Here is a 13,672-nt window from a genome sequence, read left to right on the forward strand (position 1 = left end):
ATAACGGCATTATTGTATGACATCACCTTGACATGCTTCTTTCTTAATATTCGCTTTTAATTTTACCAGATTCGGTTATCGAGTTATTGCAGGGCCTATTTCAGGGAATCTTAGTTCTGTGCCACAAACAACATTTACAGCCAAGAACAATGCAAACACATCGCGTTCAACCAAACATCACGTAACATTCGACAAGTCATCAATTCACAATAGATGGCGCAATCAACTCAACCAGCAATAGAGGAGAACAATTGTAAAGCTAGTTCTCATCGTTCTCGTTCAATATTCGACGTTGTTACGCGCTTCTGCGCTATCAGAGTCTGACAGTGTAGGGAAATCTTTGGATTTAAGGATGATCACTAATGTATACGAACCGGCTCAAGCGACAAACGACAAAATCGTGTTAAGTAAGTTTCGGTATTTTATTTAAGCGGCTGCAGTTTTCAGAAGTGCTAGACATTTATAAGCAAAGTCCATGATCTGAAAAAAAAAGTTGGCTCAGCCATATTTCGACAAATAATATTATCGGATGAATGCTTGCACCTACTTTGACAAACATTTTCAAATTGACAATAATCTTGAACGTAGAACCAACTTCAATTAAGACCGTGTTGTTCAGTCCTTGCATGACAATCAATAGCGCTGTGATCGTTTTTCGATCCATGTGTTGAAAATTACATTCCACCGCTTTGTTTAGCAGATTATCCGACTGAAATCATGAGTCAGTCAGATTATGGTGTTTTGATTTGGCAGTTTTAACGTACGGTAGCACAAATCTGTTCACTCGTCCAAGATATCATAAATAAAGTGGACACGATCACACTGAGTATGCCCATATGAGCTGTAAAGCTGCCATAATTCGACACTTTCTGAAAAAGTTTTTATTAGAAATTTCAACATAACAAAATTGAAGCTGCAAAATTACGACACCGCAGTGTCAATTACAGCCCGAATCTGTCAATTGCCTCTTCTCGACAATAATTAGATATAACGAGTGACAAAGTGTCTATGTAGTCGTTTTAGTGGCCATTTATAGTCACGAAGTATACAATTAGGAGAGGTGAACCCTTTACAACCCTTTGTAGCCTACATTTAGGCGAAAAAATGTTCGTTTTTTGATGATTTCTCTGAACAAAAACTTTTCTTGAAAAAGCGGAATCATTAAAGGTGGGTGGGTGATAACTGGTCACACTTGGTGAAATCTGAGCAGATTACATTAGTTTTGCACAATCTGCAAAGGTTTCTCGAAGTGGGATAAGTTATGACTCACAAACCAATTTTTCCCTTAAAAGTAACACTTCTTCAAGACCAGATTTTCGTTCAGAGAAATCATCAAAAAAAAACAATTATTTCTCCGCTTAAATGTAGGCTACAAATGTGCAAAGGGTTCATCGCTCTTAAGAGGCACCGGCACTTAGCTAAAATTGTAGCCTACATTTGCGTGTTTCGTATTTCATTTTTGTTAATATCTTTTCATCAGAATCCTTTTTGAAAAATGTGCGACCGCAATTCCGACCACGAATGTGTTAGCTTTCAACAGAAAATAGTTTTGGTTGTAGTCGTTTCACCAGCTCTGAGAAAAGTGAGCAGTTTAATGAAATTTTCATAAACTGCTCATTGTTCTCAGAGCTGGTCAAATTGCTGCAACCAAATCTCTTTTCTGTAGAAAGCTAACACATTCGTGGTCGGAATTGCGGTCGTACATTTTTCAAAAAGGATTCTGGTGGAAAGATATCATCAAAAGTAAACTAAAATCCAATATTTAAAAATCGCCCTAATGTATGCTTTTCGGCAAAGTACCGGTGCCTCTTAATATCTCTGTTACACCAACCAAACCGAGTGTGTAAACAAACGAACAAATTATCATCACCGACAGCGTAATTTTAGCAAACAAAATGGAGCTGTATATCTCCGTCGTTTCGCTTTGATATCTGAATAAATTTAAAAACTTTTAGATTCTCGTTCAACCGTCACGTCTCCACACAGAAATCACCTGGAAATTTGCAGATGATACTCAACGCATTCACAGAGTCTGTTGTAATTGTGCGCATCATTTGCGGTTCTCTTCTTCGGTTCCCGAGGCCAACCGAGGTGAGACAAACGTAGTCCTAAAATTTTTAACATTGCGTTGTGATGCGCCAGCAATCCGAAATTGATTGTGTCAACGCAGACCCAAAGTGTTGACGCACTTATGATGCTCATTAGCTGCATAGTGTATGCTAATTTATATGCGTTTCCTGTGCTGAAGTAGTGCGGATACCTAAAATTGAATTTTTCAATTCGTTCACTAAAGTGCTGTTAATAGAAATCAGTATCTACATTTAGGCGTTCAAGCAATCGATTATCGATGAAAAGTGTGTGTGTGTGTGAAAGAGAGAGATAGGGATAGAGATAGCCGTTCATCTAAGAACTTACCATCCATAGACCGGGAAAGATTTGTTATAATTGCTACTTCCAATAGGAAAAAGACCGTAGGTCAAACACGAAATAACACTCGATGCTTGCAGCATTAAATAACAAACAAATGTAGGAAAAACGGCTTCTCTGTTTAATGTCCTACAATTTAAAAAAAAAATTAACAAAATGAAGTACTAGATTTTGCCACTGATTTGTTCGACGCAGTTTACAATTGCCGCACCATTTTCATCCTTATGAGTCCGTTCAGCCAATACTTACTTCGTTTCCTCCTCAGTGACATAATCGACACGAGATTTCAGAGTCTTTAGCAGGTTAAGTAATTTTTCTTGATGCTTCAGAGTGTAATACAATTTAACGACACAGAGAAACGATGTTATCGCTGTGAATGAACCTTGCAGTTTGTCCTGAATTTTTAATTTAATTATCAAATTTGACAATCGATTCGATAAACGAATTTACACACTTCGAAGGCGACGTCGTCTGCCAGAATGTACAGTGTCGAGACGACACACAATTTCAGAACCAAAAAGCTTGGGAAAATCGACAAACTCTTACGGTACACGGTCGTGGATGAATCGAGAAATACTCCGAATAATTTCAGTGTTTTGAGCTGCATTTTAAAGCAATCCATCGGCTCTGAACTTTTGAGGATACGCTTGATTGAGCTGCAAACGAAGACAGAAGCTTGTAAAAAGAGGAAGAATTTCGTTTTGTTTGTTATCACGTTATCTGCTTCCTCAACATTGTGTTCCGTTGTTGTTACTGCCGGCACTCCAGTTACACTAATAAGACCGATTTCATTTTCACACTTCTATTTTAGCATTTTCAACCCCCGTCTTCCGAACTGACCTATAATTCCGTAAATACCACAAAAGCAATTCAAGGAGAGCATCCTCTAATTATGTCGGTGTCCGGTAGCCATTAATGAGTGCTTAATATGGTGCATATTCAGAGATACATTATGAATGACTTCTTGATCCAACATTGCGGTGTGTCATTATAACGTAGAGCAAATGCAAGTCTTTCATTATATCGCTTAATATATTGATCCCTGACCTCATGTTAAAGTGGAAATTAAATAACGGTTGCCTTGAACGATAAAATTACAAAGTATTTTCATATTTCATCGATGTACACTGGTTGCCGTTACATGGAAAAGTATTGCATGGCACTGAATTAACTTAAGGTCATGAACGCTTGTAAATTTTCGTATCTGCATTTGTGTAGTGCGCTCTTTGTGTTACTAATGAGTAAAGAGGTATTTTATCGCACAAGATGTCTTGTCAACGTGAGACGAAGCCGACCGAGGCGCGGATATTTGTGTGTGTCAAAGAATTTTCAAAAAGAAAATCCTCGGAGAATTTTCAAAGATTTTGGGAGGATTTTCTTTACCGTTTTGGCTGCATTTTCAACGATTTCCTTCGAGTTATTAGAATTTTCCTTTTGAGTTTTCAGTTTTTTACCGATGATTTTCGGCTCCTCCTTTGATATGCACATCATGTCCGGAGCGATAGCGGAGGACTTGACGCAGTCTAACTTCCAAAAAAAGAACGAAGAAAATTGTTTGAGCCGCGGCAACTATATATAGGCGAGAATTTAAGTTTCTTTCCTTTGGCCTGTATCACCACAAATCCTATTCTATCTTATTCGCGCTTCAAATACGAGCAAAACGAGCTATCACTCGACTATGTAACTTTAAAATTGCCGGAGATACATCGTTTTGAAGTTGGTCATTTTGATAGAAAATGCACCAAATTAACGTTTTTCAAACAATCAAAATCTTTCAACTTACTCTGTATGTTTCTATCTGTCTATCTGTCTATCTGTCTATCTGTCTATCTGTCTATCTATCGACGGTCGATCTCGGAAACTAGTCAGCCAATCTCCATGAAATTTTGCAAGAACCTCAGGGTGGGCATAAAAATGAAAATGTGATACGCCATTACCCCAGGAAAAACCAGAATTTTGTTTTATTGGCGTCGAAGTGGTTTCTGAGTGTGGTTTTCGAGGGTCGGGAACGCGTTTTCGGCTGTAGCTTAGCTGTATTAAAACCTACAGAGGCGTGTGACCCATCAAATGAAAGGTATTCGTAACCCGATTCAAACAAAAAAATAATTAAAAAAATCGGGTCAGATTCGTTTGAGCTAGAGTGATTAGAGTGACCAAATTTTGAGCTACTCGAGCGTAGGATGAAAGGACTAATATTTTTGCGATTATGAGAGATAGAGAGTTACTTTCTTCGGCAAAGTCTCAGAGTTTTACGAGTAGAACAGAGGGGCATATGTGAAAAATGTCGAAAGTTGGAAATGGGTGGGTCAATTATGTTTTTAGAGGTATTTCTTGAATAGTGGCAGATAGAGAGTTACTTTCTTCGGCAAAGTCTCAGAGTTTTACGAGCAGAAAAGAAGGGCATTTGCGAAAAATGTCGAAAGTTGGAAATGGGTGGGTCAATTCTGGTTTTGGAGATATTTCTTGAATGGTGGCAGATAGAGAATTACTTTCTTCGTCAAATTTTCGAATTTCGTCAAATTTTCGATTTTCGTCAAATTTTCGAATTTCGTCAAATTTTCGATTTTCGTCAAATTTTCGATTTTCGTCAAATTGTCGATTTTCGTCAAATTTTCGAATTTCGTCAAATTTCGTCAAATTTTCGAATTTCGTCAAATTTTCGATTTTCGTCAAATTTTCGATTTTCGTCAAATTTTCGAATTTCGTCAAATTTTCGAATTTCGTCAAATTTTCAAATTTCGTCAAATTTTCGACGCAGATTTTTTTGGTAAAATTTTGGTTGTTTCCAGTCTAAATTTTTTTTGCAAAAATTATTTGGCAGATGATGAGAAAACCTAAGCCAGCTTGTTTGAACTAATTGGGTGTAAAATTTAATTTTTGCGTAACGAAGCTGAAAGCGTCAACTCTAGCGATATCATTCATTTTAGAAATTGTATTTCAAAGACTGCGTCACACTTTTCTCGAAGAGATTTTTGTTGGGATATACTAGTGTGTCCGCTAAGGCAAAAGATCGGGCAAGTTGAGGTAAAAATGATTTTTTTATGATCTATATGGAATGCTGATTCCAAAATCATCAGGGGCAACTCCGGCAGCTCACTTGTTCCGCTGGGAGCGGCTGTTATGTCACTTTGACTTCACTGAATTTTCATGCCAATTTTCAAACAATTATCGATGTGGAATAAGCTGTAAAATATTCTTAAATGTTCAAAGTTTTTTTTAGAATAAGTTCTTTGTTGACAAAAAAATCCAAAATGGTCGAATAAAATGGCGGAAGTTGGAGGATCATTTCTTTTCTGCTTAAAACCTTGAAATCCGAACGAAATACTAAAAAATTCCGAAAACTTTCTTCGGGAAGTTTGTAGCCAATACATGGTCGAATACCTACCCCAAAAGCCAAAACTACTTTCAAAAAAATTCTTCGAAGCTTGTGTGGCTAGTGTGAGGTGATAAAAAACCGAAAACTTGCATTTTTCTAAGAAACATTTCTTCAGTTACACGAGCCGTACATGGTCGTGTGGGGTGTCATTAGAAAGGTAATTGCATGTACTTCCGGGGCAAATAAGTCTTGTTAAGTTTAAAACTCCTCCACGCTGAGATATGTACAGTTAAAGCTTTAAACCGAAAAAAGACTGAAAACTTACACTTTTCTTACGGAAATTTCTCGAGGTACACGAGCCGTACATCGTCGTGTGGGGTGTCGTTAGAAAGGTCATTGCATATACTTTCAGGGCAAATAGGGTCTTATTGGGGTTCGGAAGCATCTACGAAAAATTATGAGAAGTTGAAATGTGGAAGTGCTCCATGTTGAATCGTAGATGCTACCAAACTTCCGTAAGCTCCAAATGTGTTGTTCTGCATACAATAATGATAAGTTGGTACCCCTGTGGTGAGATAGAAGGATCATTGGAACTACAGTTGGCTCCTATGATAGAGAATTTCTTACCAAATTGTCTCATATTCTCTCCCATAGGAGTCATTCCAATGTTCCTTCTATCTCGCCACAGGCGTACCAACTAAATAAATAAATAAATAAACTTATCATTTCTCTGGTTTTTGTGTGTTGAGAATAAGAATGCAACCTAACAAAGCGAATTTAACAAGTGGCCAACATTGTAAAAATTATATTCACCCGAAAGTAGGGTTCCGTGAGTTTTAGTGTATTTGCATTACCTTCAGTATGTTTATATACTTTGCGTATAACTACCAGATTACCGTGACAAAAACCCAAAAAAAGTATTCAATAACGAAACTGTCAAATTTTTAGGTGAATAGATTTGATATAAGGGGCCTACTTGACGCAGTAGGAAGTTCGAAGTGACAGTTTTGACATTGACATTTGAAAAATTTGAAACTGAAACTATAATATTTACGATAATACTGAAATATTATTCAAAATTGTGTAGAGACAAGTTTTGTGAACAATCAAAGAGCCTTTGGTACAAAACACATTTTCACGAAATTCTGCCAATGTCAAAAATGAAAATATCAATGTCAAAACTGTCACTTCGAAACAGAAAGTTTCGATACTATAAGAGGCGTTTTGACTGTTAAAAATTCATTGTTTATTTATAGTGCATAGAGTGTTCCAGTTCGAATTTCGAACATCTTTAAAAAATGGAAACATTTGGATTTGTCCTTTGTTGTTTTGTTTTTGACAGCTGCGTACCCGCGGCATCCATTTTGAAAGATGTTCGAAATTCGAACTGGAACATCGAAATTCGAACTGGAACACTCTATTGGTAGAATATGTTGAAAACATCTCCATACAACTGTGTGATCATTTTCTAGCATTAATGCTCGGAATGTCAAACGTCGCACCTTGTACAGTTGTCCTAGTACACAATCACGGAACAGAATCTTTGCGACGCGACACACACAAAACATTCTAGCCAGAGAAAAAAAAATTACTGAAACCTATTCTATTCAAAATTCCCAAGGAAGTTAGCGTGAATTGTAATGTTATTTAATTCAGAAGAGCTTTTAAAAACTTTTAATTCGTACTCGGCGAGTGTCACGAAAGTCAAAAGTTTATAATTGTATCTTTTGTTAGAGCAAAATGCTCTGGATGTAATTTATATATTACCAACTGTATACATGGAGCAAGACCTTCGTGTGGATATTATATTATACATTTCTTTCGCGACTTGGGTGTATAACATGAAATGTATGGGAAAAAAATAAATGTTGACGCTTGTGTAGCGAAAACATCATCCTTCTCAAAGTATATGTGCACCGTGTACGTATCTATGTACACATACAAAGTACATAATTCTAAATAAAAATACGGTCGGTGTACGTATATATTTACCAAACTAAACATGACTCTCGGCTAAATAATGTTTTCATTATCCCCAAACCATGTTTGTTGTTGTTGTTGTTGTTGTTGTGTCGTCGTCTATTTATTTTGTGAGAAATGTATTTTTGCACCAACAACCTGGCGAAACGCGAGCCATAATCTATATTATTAAATGGGCAAAAATACGCGATGAAACTGGTGCCGGGGCTTTCCACTGTAAATGAATTTTACACCCAACATTTTTCCCCGTCAGTTATGAGAAATTTATTTTTCTAAAATTGGATTTAAAGCAAACGACAGATTTGCTAAAAGTGGCACGACGGTTATTATTAACATTAATTACATAATAAATGGATAAAGTTTTCGAAATTACAAATTGGATAAAATAGGAAATTTGCAAGAATAATCATCGTCTTCAACGTAAAACGTATAAGCCAGGACGTTGGAACGAGTGAAAATGTGGCTTAAGTGACGTTGGATAACATTAGATTTGGAAAATCCAGTAAATGACGAGTGGTGAGCTGAAAAAAAAGAGTCTTTATGCCATGGTTATGTATAGCGTTACGCTCATCATTCGAACCTAGTGAAATACAAATAAATTTAGATAAATTCATTTGTCACTGTCGCAACGTAATATATGTATGTGTCTCGTCCCTGGTCTACTTCAGGCATATGATTAATTGAAAATGTATTACAGCACAAAAATGTTTCCTTCTGCTGAAGAGATGCACTAACACCAACGGGCGGATGTGTATTTGTAAATTTCGTTGATTTTGAACTTTTTGAGTAGAAAGAAGATTGTTAGCTTTATCTGCCTAGAAAGATAATCTCGCATTTACCCCTCTAGTGCAAAACTGTTTACCTCGATATACCTCTGTCCAAAATGTTTATTTTGACGACCGCACTTCAGAAACGTCAAAATAAACGTTTTGGACAGAGTCTCTGTCACAAAGGTGCATAATCTATTATCCCACCAAAAACCATTGCAGATAAAAGTGTCGCTCTTGGCTTGTGTAACTACTAAAATAAATAATATCGCTGGAGGTGTGGATTTCGCCTTACGGGCAAATAGTTGACTTCATGTAGAAAATCACGTTAAAAAAATTAACTTTTTTAGAAAGTTTAACGAAATTAGAAAATTTAACGAAATCATGCCCGCAGGTAAGTAAGCGGGGGTGACGCAAGTCCACTACCAAAAATGTTTTAACAAAATTTTTTTGAGGACGGCGGAGTATATTTTCAGCAAATTTTTGACTTCTTTTCCTTAACTCCAACGACCCCAAACTAGGATATCTGGAATCTTGGAATCCATACGAGTTCAACGAGCTATCACACGTTACTGCAGCTTCAAAACTGGCCGAGATATTGATGTTTGTATGAAAATAAGCAAAATTTCGTTTTTTCAGTTAACTGAAATGGCCTACGTTAGCTAGTTAGTTAGTTAGTTCCTATGAAAAAGGACGATTTCGTAACTCCTAAACGTTTCTTACGATTTTCCTGAAATTTTGGTTATAGGTCAATCTCGGGCCCTAGATCAAAATAAGATTTTAAAAAATGGGGGTATGCAAGCGTTTTTGGGAGCTAGGACTCCCGGAAGGTTCCATACAATGCCATATAACAGCGTGTGTTGTGTGTGTGAAAAGAAATATTTTTTTTTCAGCTAGTAATTATGAATTATGATTGGTAAATGTTGGAAAAAGTGTTTTGATGGATTTGGGGTATTTTCGTCATGAGTGATGTGTTCCGAGGTTGGTTCCTAAATTTTGGGATGACAGATGATTCCTCTGGCACTTCCTAACTTCCATCGGATTTTTCGATGGATTGGGGTTATTTTCGATATAAGTGAGTTGTTCCGAGGTTGGTTCCTAAATTTTGGGATGACAGATGATTCCTCTGGCACTTCCTAACTTCCATCGGTTTTTTCGATGGATTTGGGTTATTTTCGATATAATTGAGGTGTTTCGAGGTTGGTTCCTAAATTTTGGGATGACAGATGATTCCTCTGGCACTTCCTAACTTCCATCGGATTTTTCGATGGATTGGGGTTATTTTCGATATAAGTGAGTTGTTCCGAGGTTGGTTCCTAAATTTTGGGATGACAGATGATTCCTCTGGCACTTCCTAACTTCCATCGGATTTTTCGATGGACTGGGGTTATTTTCGATATAATTGAGATGTTCCGAGGTTGGTTCATAAATTTTGGGATGACAGATGATTCCTCTGGCACTTCCTAACTTCCATCGGATTTTTCGATGGACTGGGGTTATTTTCGATATAATTGAGATGTTCCGAGGTTGGTTTCTAAATTTTGGGATGACAGATGATTCCTCTGGCACTTCCTAACTTCCATCGGTTTTTTCGATGGATTTGGGTTATTTTCGATATAAGTGAGGTGTTCCGAGGTTGGTTCCTAAATTTTGGGATGACAGATGATTCCTCTGGCACTTCCTAACTTCCATCGGTTTTTTCGATGGATTTGGGTTATTTTCGATATAAGTGAGGTGTTCCGAGGTTGGTTCCTAAATTTTGGGATGACAGATGATTCCTCTGGCACTTCCTAACTTTCATTGGATTTTTCGGTGGAATTGGGTTATTTTCGATATAAGTGAGGTGTTCCGAGGTTGGTTCCTAAATTTTGGGATGAAAGATGATTCCTCTGGCACTTAGAAACTTCCATCGGATTTTTTGTTGGATTTCAGCTGTTGTCGACATAAGTTGCTTACAAAACTAGTTACCCTTACACCTAAACTTCCAAAAGAACTGATATCCGCCAAAAAACCCTAAAGGGTGAAAGTGTGACGCAAGTCCTTGTATCCACTTACAAAATAACTGATATCGCTGAGGGTGACGCATTTTTCGCCTCAACGCAAAAGTGTTATCAACAAAAAATTGAACCAAAAATTTAAGATAGAAAATTTTAGACAAAAATTGCGTCACAAGTGGCAGATGTTGAGGAATCTATTAGGAAAATAGTTCAAATAGAGAAAAATATGTCTTGAATCATCTGCCACTTGTGAAACAATTTGACAAAAATCGAAAATTTGACGTAAATCGAAAGTCGAAGCTAATTCATGTTGAAACTTCACTGCCTATGACTGTATTTAAAAAACATAAATCTTTGTTATAAACGATAGAGAAACTACAACCACAACTTTTGGTCTGAATCTGATCTATTCCGGTTCTCAATGTTGAGCACGAAATGTTGCTTAATTTTTTGCAGAAATTCACAACGAATGTCAAAACGACCTAACCTGAGCAAGAACATCTTTCCAGTTTGTTACACAAAATATACTTCAGTCTGATATTCGGAATCCTTTCTGACATAACAAGCACAAATTTATGTGATGACAAACGACGTTCCATTGGTTTTATTAAAATTGCCACTTGCTACCTTCACACAGCTGATTTTTTTGTGCATAAAAACAGAAATATTCATTGCCTTCTATTGATGTACGAATATGAAGAAGAAGAAGAAAAAATTATTTGAAAGAAAGCTAACAAGTCTATAAAATATTGCAATGATTCGTCATTTTAATATTCATGGCAAAGCATTTGCTATGCACACAAAATGAATTCAAAAAGGATAAAACGGATATATATTTTCAGGAATAACAATTGGCAAATGGAGCTAAAAGGTCGTAAAGATAAATAGTTTTCCGTCACGACGAATATAAATATCGTTGAGGATGAAATGTTCGTTTTCTCTATTCGAATTTCTTTTAGTCTCGTACGAAGTCCCCCTACTACGGACAGCTTTTTTGGGCTTTCTATAAGGTTATTTTGTAACAAAAAGCGAACATAACCTTAACAGCATGTGATCTGAGAAAAGTGAACAGTTTACCTAATAGCTTTTTAATTGCTTCTTCAATTTTAAGTATAGTTTCCACTTAAAAAGAGCACTCCGTTTAGCCTCCGTTTACATGACAGTTGTAAAATATAACAAAGGAACTGTCACGTAAACGGAGTAAAAATTGAAATAAATTCAATTTCCACTCCGTTTGCGTGACAGTTCTTTTGTTCTATTTTAACTGTCATGTAAACGGAGACTAAACGGAGTGCTCTTTTTAAGTGGAAACTATACTTTACGCTGACGGAAAGTTTTAAGAAGAAAGGTCCGCGTTTACATACAACTATCGACTGTTTGATTTGGGGAAAAAGACTAGATAAACCGGGTGGTCAATGTCATCATTTGCATAGCAGAATGATGTTTAGAAACTAATGAGAAATGTAAAAGAGTTTTATCATATTTTAGTACATTCTATCATAAAATTACTGCGCTTATTTTTATGTGAATCAACTTCATATGGTGACATTTGTTCTGTAATGACAGATGTGACGTTGGTTCACATGAAAATAAGCTTCAGAGAATGAACTACGATGAAAAAAATGTGGCGCCTCTACTGGCAAACGTGGCAAACCCACTTGTAACATACAAAATCCGTTCACTTCTGCAATATTTTTGTATGTAAATAATGACATTGACCACCCGTTTTAATCTAGTCTTTTTCCCAACTTAAACAATTTATACTCGTCAGGTGATATGGCTGTGTTCCCAAATTGTCGATTATAGAATTGTTGTGGAATTGTCGATCCAGCAAATTATCGTAATTGTTTTAGTAAATTAAAGACCAAGAAGTGTGAATCACCGTTTTAGTGCCAACTTCAGGGCCAACTTTCTAGTACTGAAACTTGTATCACAAATGCTGTGATCGACAGTTTAACCTACGATTGTGTTTTCATCGTGGCTGAAAAGTGTTTTAAGACCCTCACTTGGAACAAATGTCATTTAGCATTTAGAAAAATGTCAGAATTTGACTCATTCCAAGTTAACGTCTAAACAATTGCTCACTTTGCGACGACTTAGTCTGTGAAAACTTTCTTTTGTTTTTTCATCAATTAAAAATGGAACCTGGCACCAACAAGCTTTGACAGACTTCGCCGTCGTAGAGTGATCCATTTTGAAGGATTCAGTCTAATATTTTAGAATTGCCAATCTATCACCGAAGCTAAATGTGTTGTAAGTCAAAATCATATCGAGTTGACCATTCGTTTTCATTTTTGAGTTTTAGTTGCATTAGAAGAAGAAGACAACGATAATTGGGTCTATAACCAAAACACATTTTTTGTTCCGAAGTGATAGTTTTGACATTGACATTTTTGACGTTGTCCTTTTTGACAATTGAAAAATTTCGTCAGAACTTCAACTGAAAACGTGCACCGTACACAAAACTTGTCTCTAAAGCAGTTGAGGTTATGACGAATTTTTTCAATTGTCAAAAAGGACAACGTCAAAGATGTCAATGTCAAATCTGTCACTTCGAGACAGAAAGTTTCGATGTGCTTCGGCTCTAAAACTAGGTGTACGGGTCCAACAAAAAGCATGTCGCGCCAATTTTTTATTATTATCATGAGAAAAACAGAGCAGAATAATATATTCAACCAACTCTGACTTAATATTACCATTTGTATATTACTGCTCAAACTGATGCTTTTCCTTGTGCTTAGAAATTAATGATGGGCCATTATCAAAACGACATATACATTGAAAATATTAAATTATTTTAATTGCCGAAATTTTCCAAAATTTCACGCAATTATTATGTGATTTAATGACGATGTTGTTTCATTCTGTCAATTTTGTTTCACATAAATTTATTCCGTTTCCTACCGGGGGAGTAGAGGGTTTGTTGTGCGTTTGTGTTTTGGTGACTAATGTTTTTTTTGTGGAAGAAGAAAATTAATTCGTTTTTCACAAAAGAAAGATGAAACGTGAGAAGATGAAGTGCAGAAGAAGGAGAAAAAGTTAGTGAAAGATTGCTGGACAGCAAAAGTAATGATCGAAGTAGATGACTAGACAGTGTAAATCTGGCTAAAACAGACAGGCGCTACACGCAAATGAATTTAATGAATGAATCTCCATCTTTACCAACGATGTGTAATTGTCAAAGA

At 36.4% G+C, this 13,672-nt stretch overlaps 1 protein-coding gene across 2 annotated transcripts; it reads right to left on the reverse strand.

The window, feature by feature from the left end:
• Positions 1-403: 403 nt before the first annotated feature.
• On the reverse strand, positions 404-3,267 carry LOC119077201 (odorant receptor Or1-like). 2 transcript variants are annotated; one of them, XM_037184383.1, is made up of 9 exons: positions 3,143-3,267; positions 2,882-3,083; positions 2,677-2,822; positions 2,416-2,556; positions 1,994-2,242; positions 1,832-1,931; positions 765-869; positions 548-709; positions 404-480 (listed from the first exon to the last, which is right to left on the reverse strand). In XM_037184383.1, the coding sequence occupies exons 1-9, from the start codon at positions 3,160-3,162 to the stop codon at positions 427-429; spliced, it is 1,179 nt and encodes a 392-aa protein (XP_037040278.1). In that variant the 5' UTR covers positions 3,163-3,267; the 3' UTR covers positions 404-426. The 2 variants fall into 2 exon arrangements, with proteins under 2 accessions (XP_037040278.1, XP_037040277.1); XM_037184382.1 differs by having other exon boundaries at positions 1,994-2,260.
• Positions 3,268-13,672: the final 10,405 nt, after the last annotated feature.

Source organism: Bradysia coprophila, unplaced genomic scaffold (genome assembly GCF_014529535.1).
Source record: "Bradysia coprophila strain Holo2 unplaced genomic scaffold, BU_Bcop_v1 contig_232, whole genome shotgun sequence".
NCBI lineage: Eukaryota > Metazoa > Arthropoda > Insecta > Diptera > Sciaridae > Bradysia > Bradysia coprophila.

Excerpts from the sequence above, each read along its gene's own strand:
- LOC119077201 (XM_037184382.1), bottom strand. The coding sequence starts at position 3,162 with ATGTTGAGGAAGCAGATAAC. Across the intron at positions 2,261-2,415 it reads TCTTTCCCGGTCTATGGATG|GTATCCGCACTACTTCAGCA; the intron begins GTAAGTTCTTAG and ends ATTCAATTTTAG. Across the intron at positions 710-764 it reads GTGAACAGATTTGTGCTACC|TCGGATAATCTGCTAAACAA; the intron begins GTACGTTAAAAC and ends TCATGATTTCAG.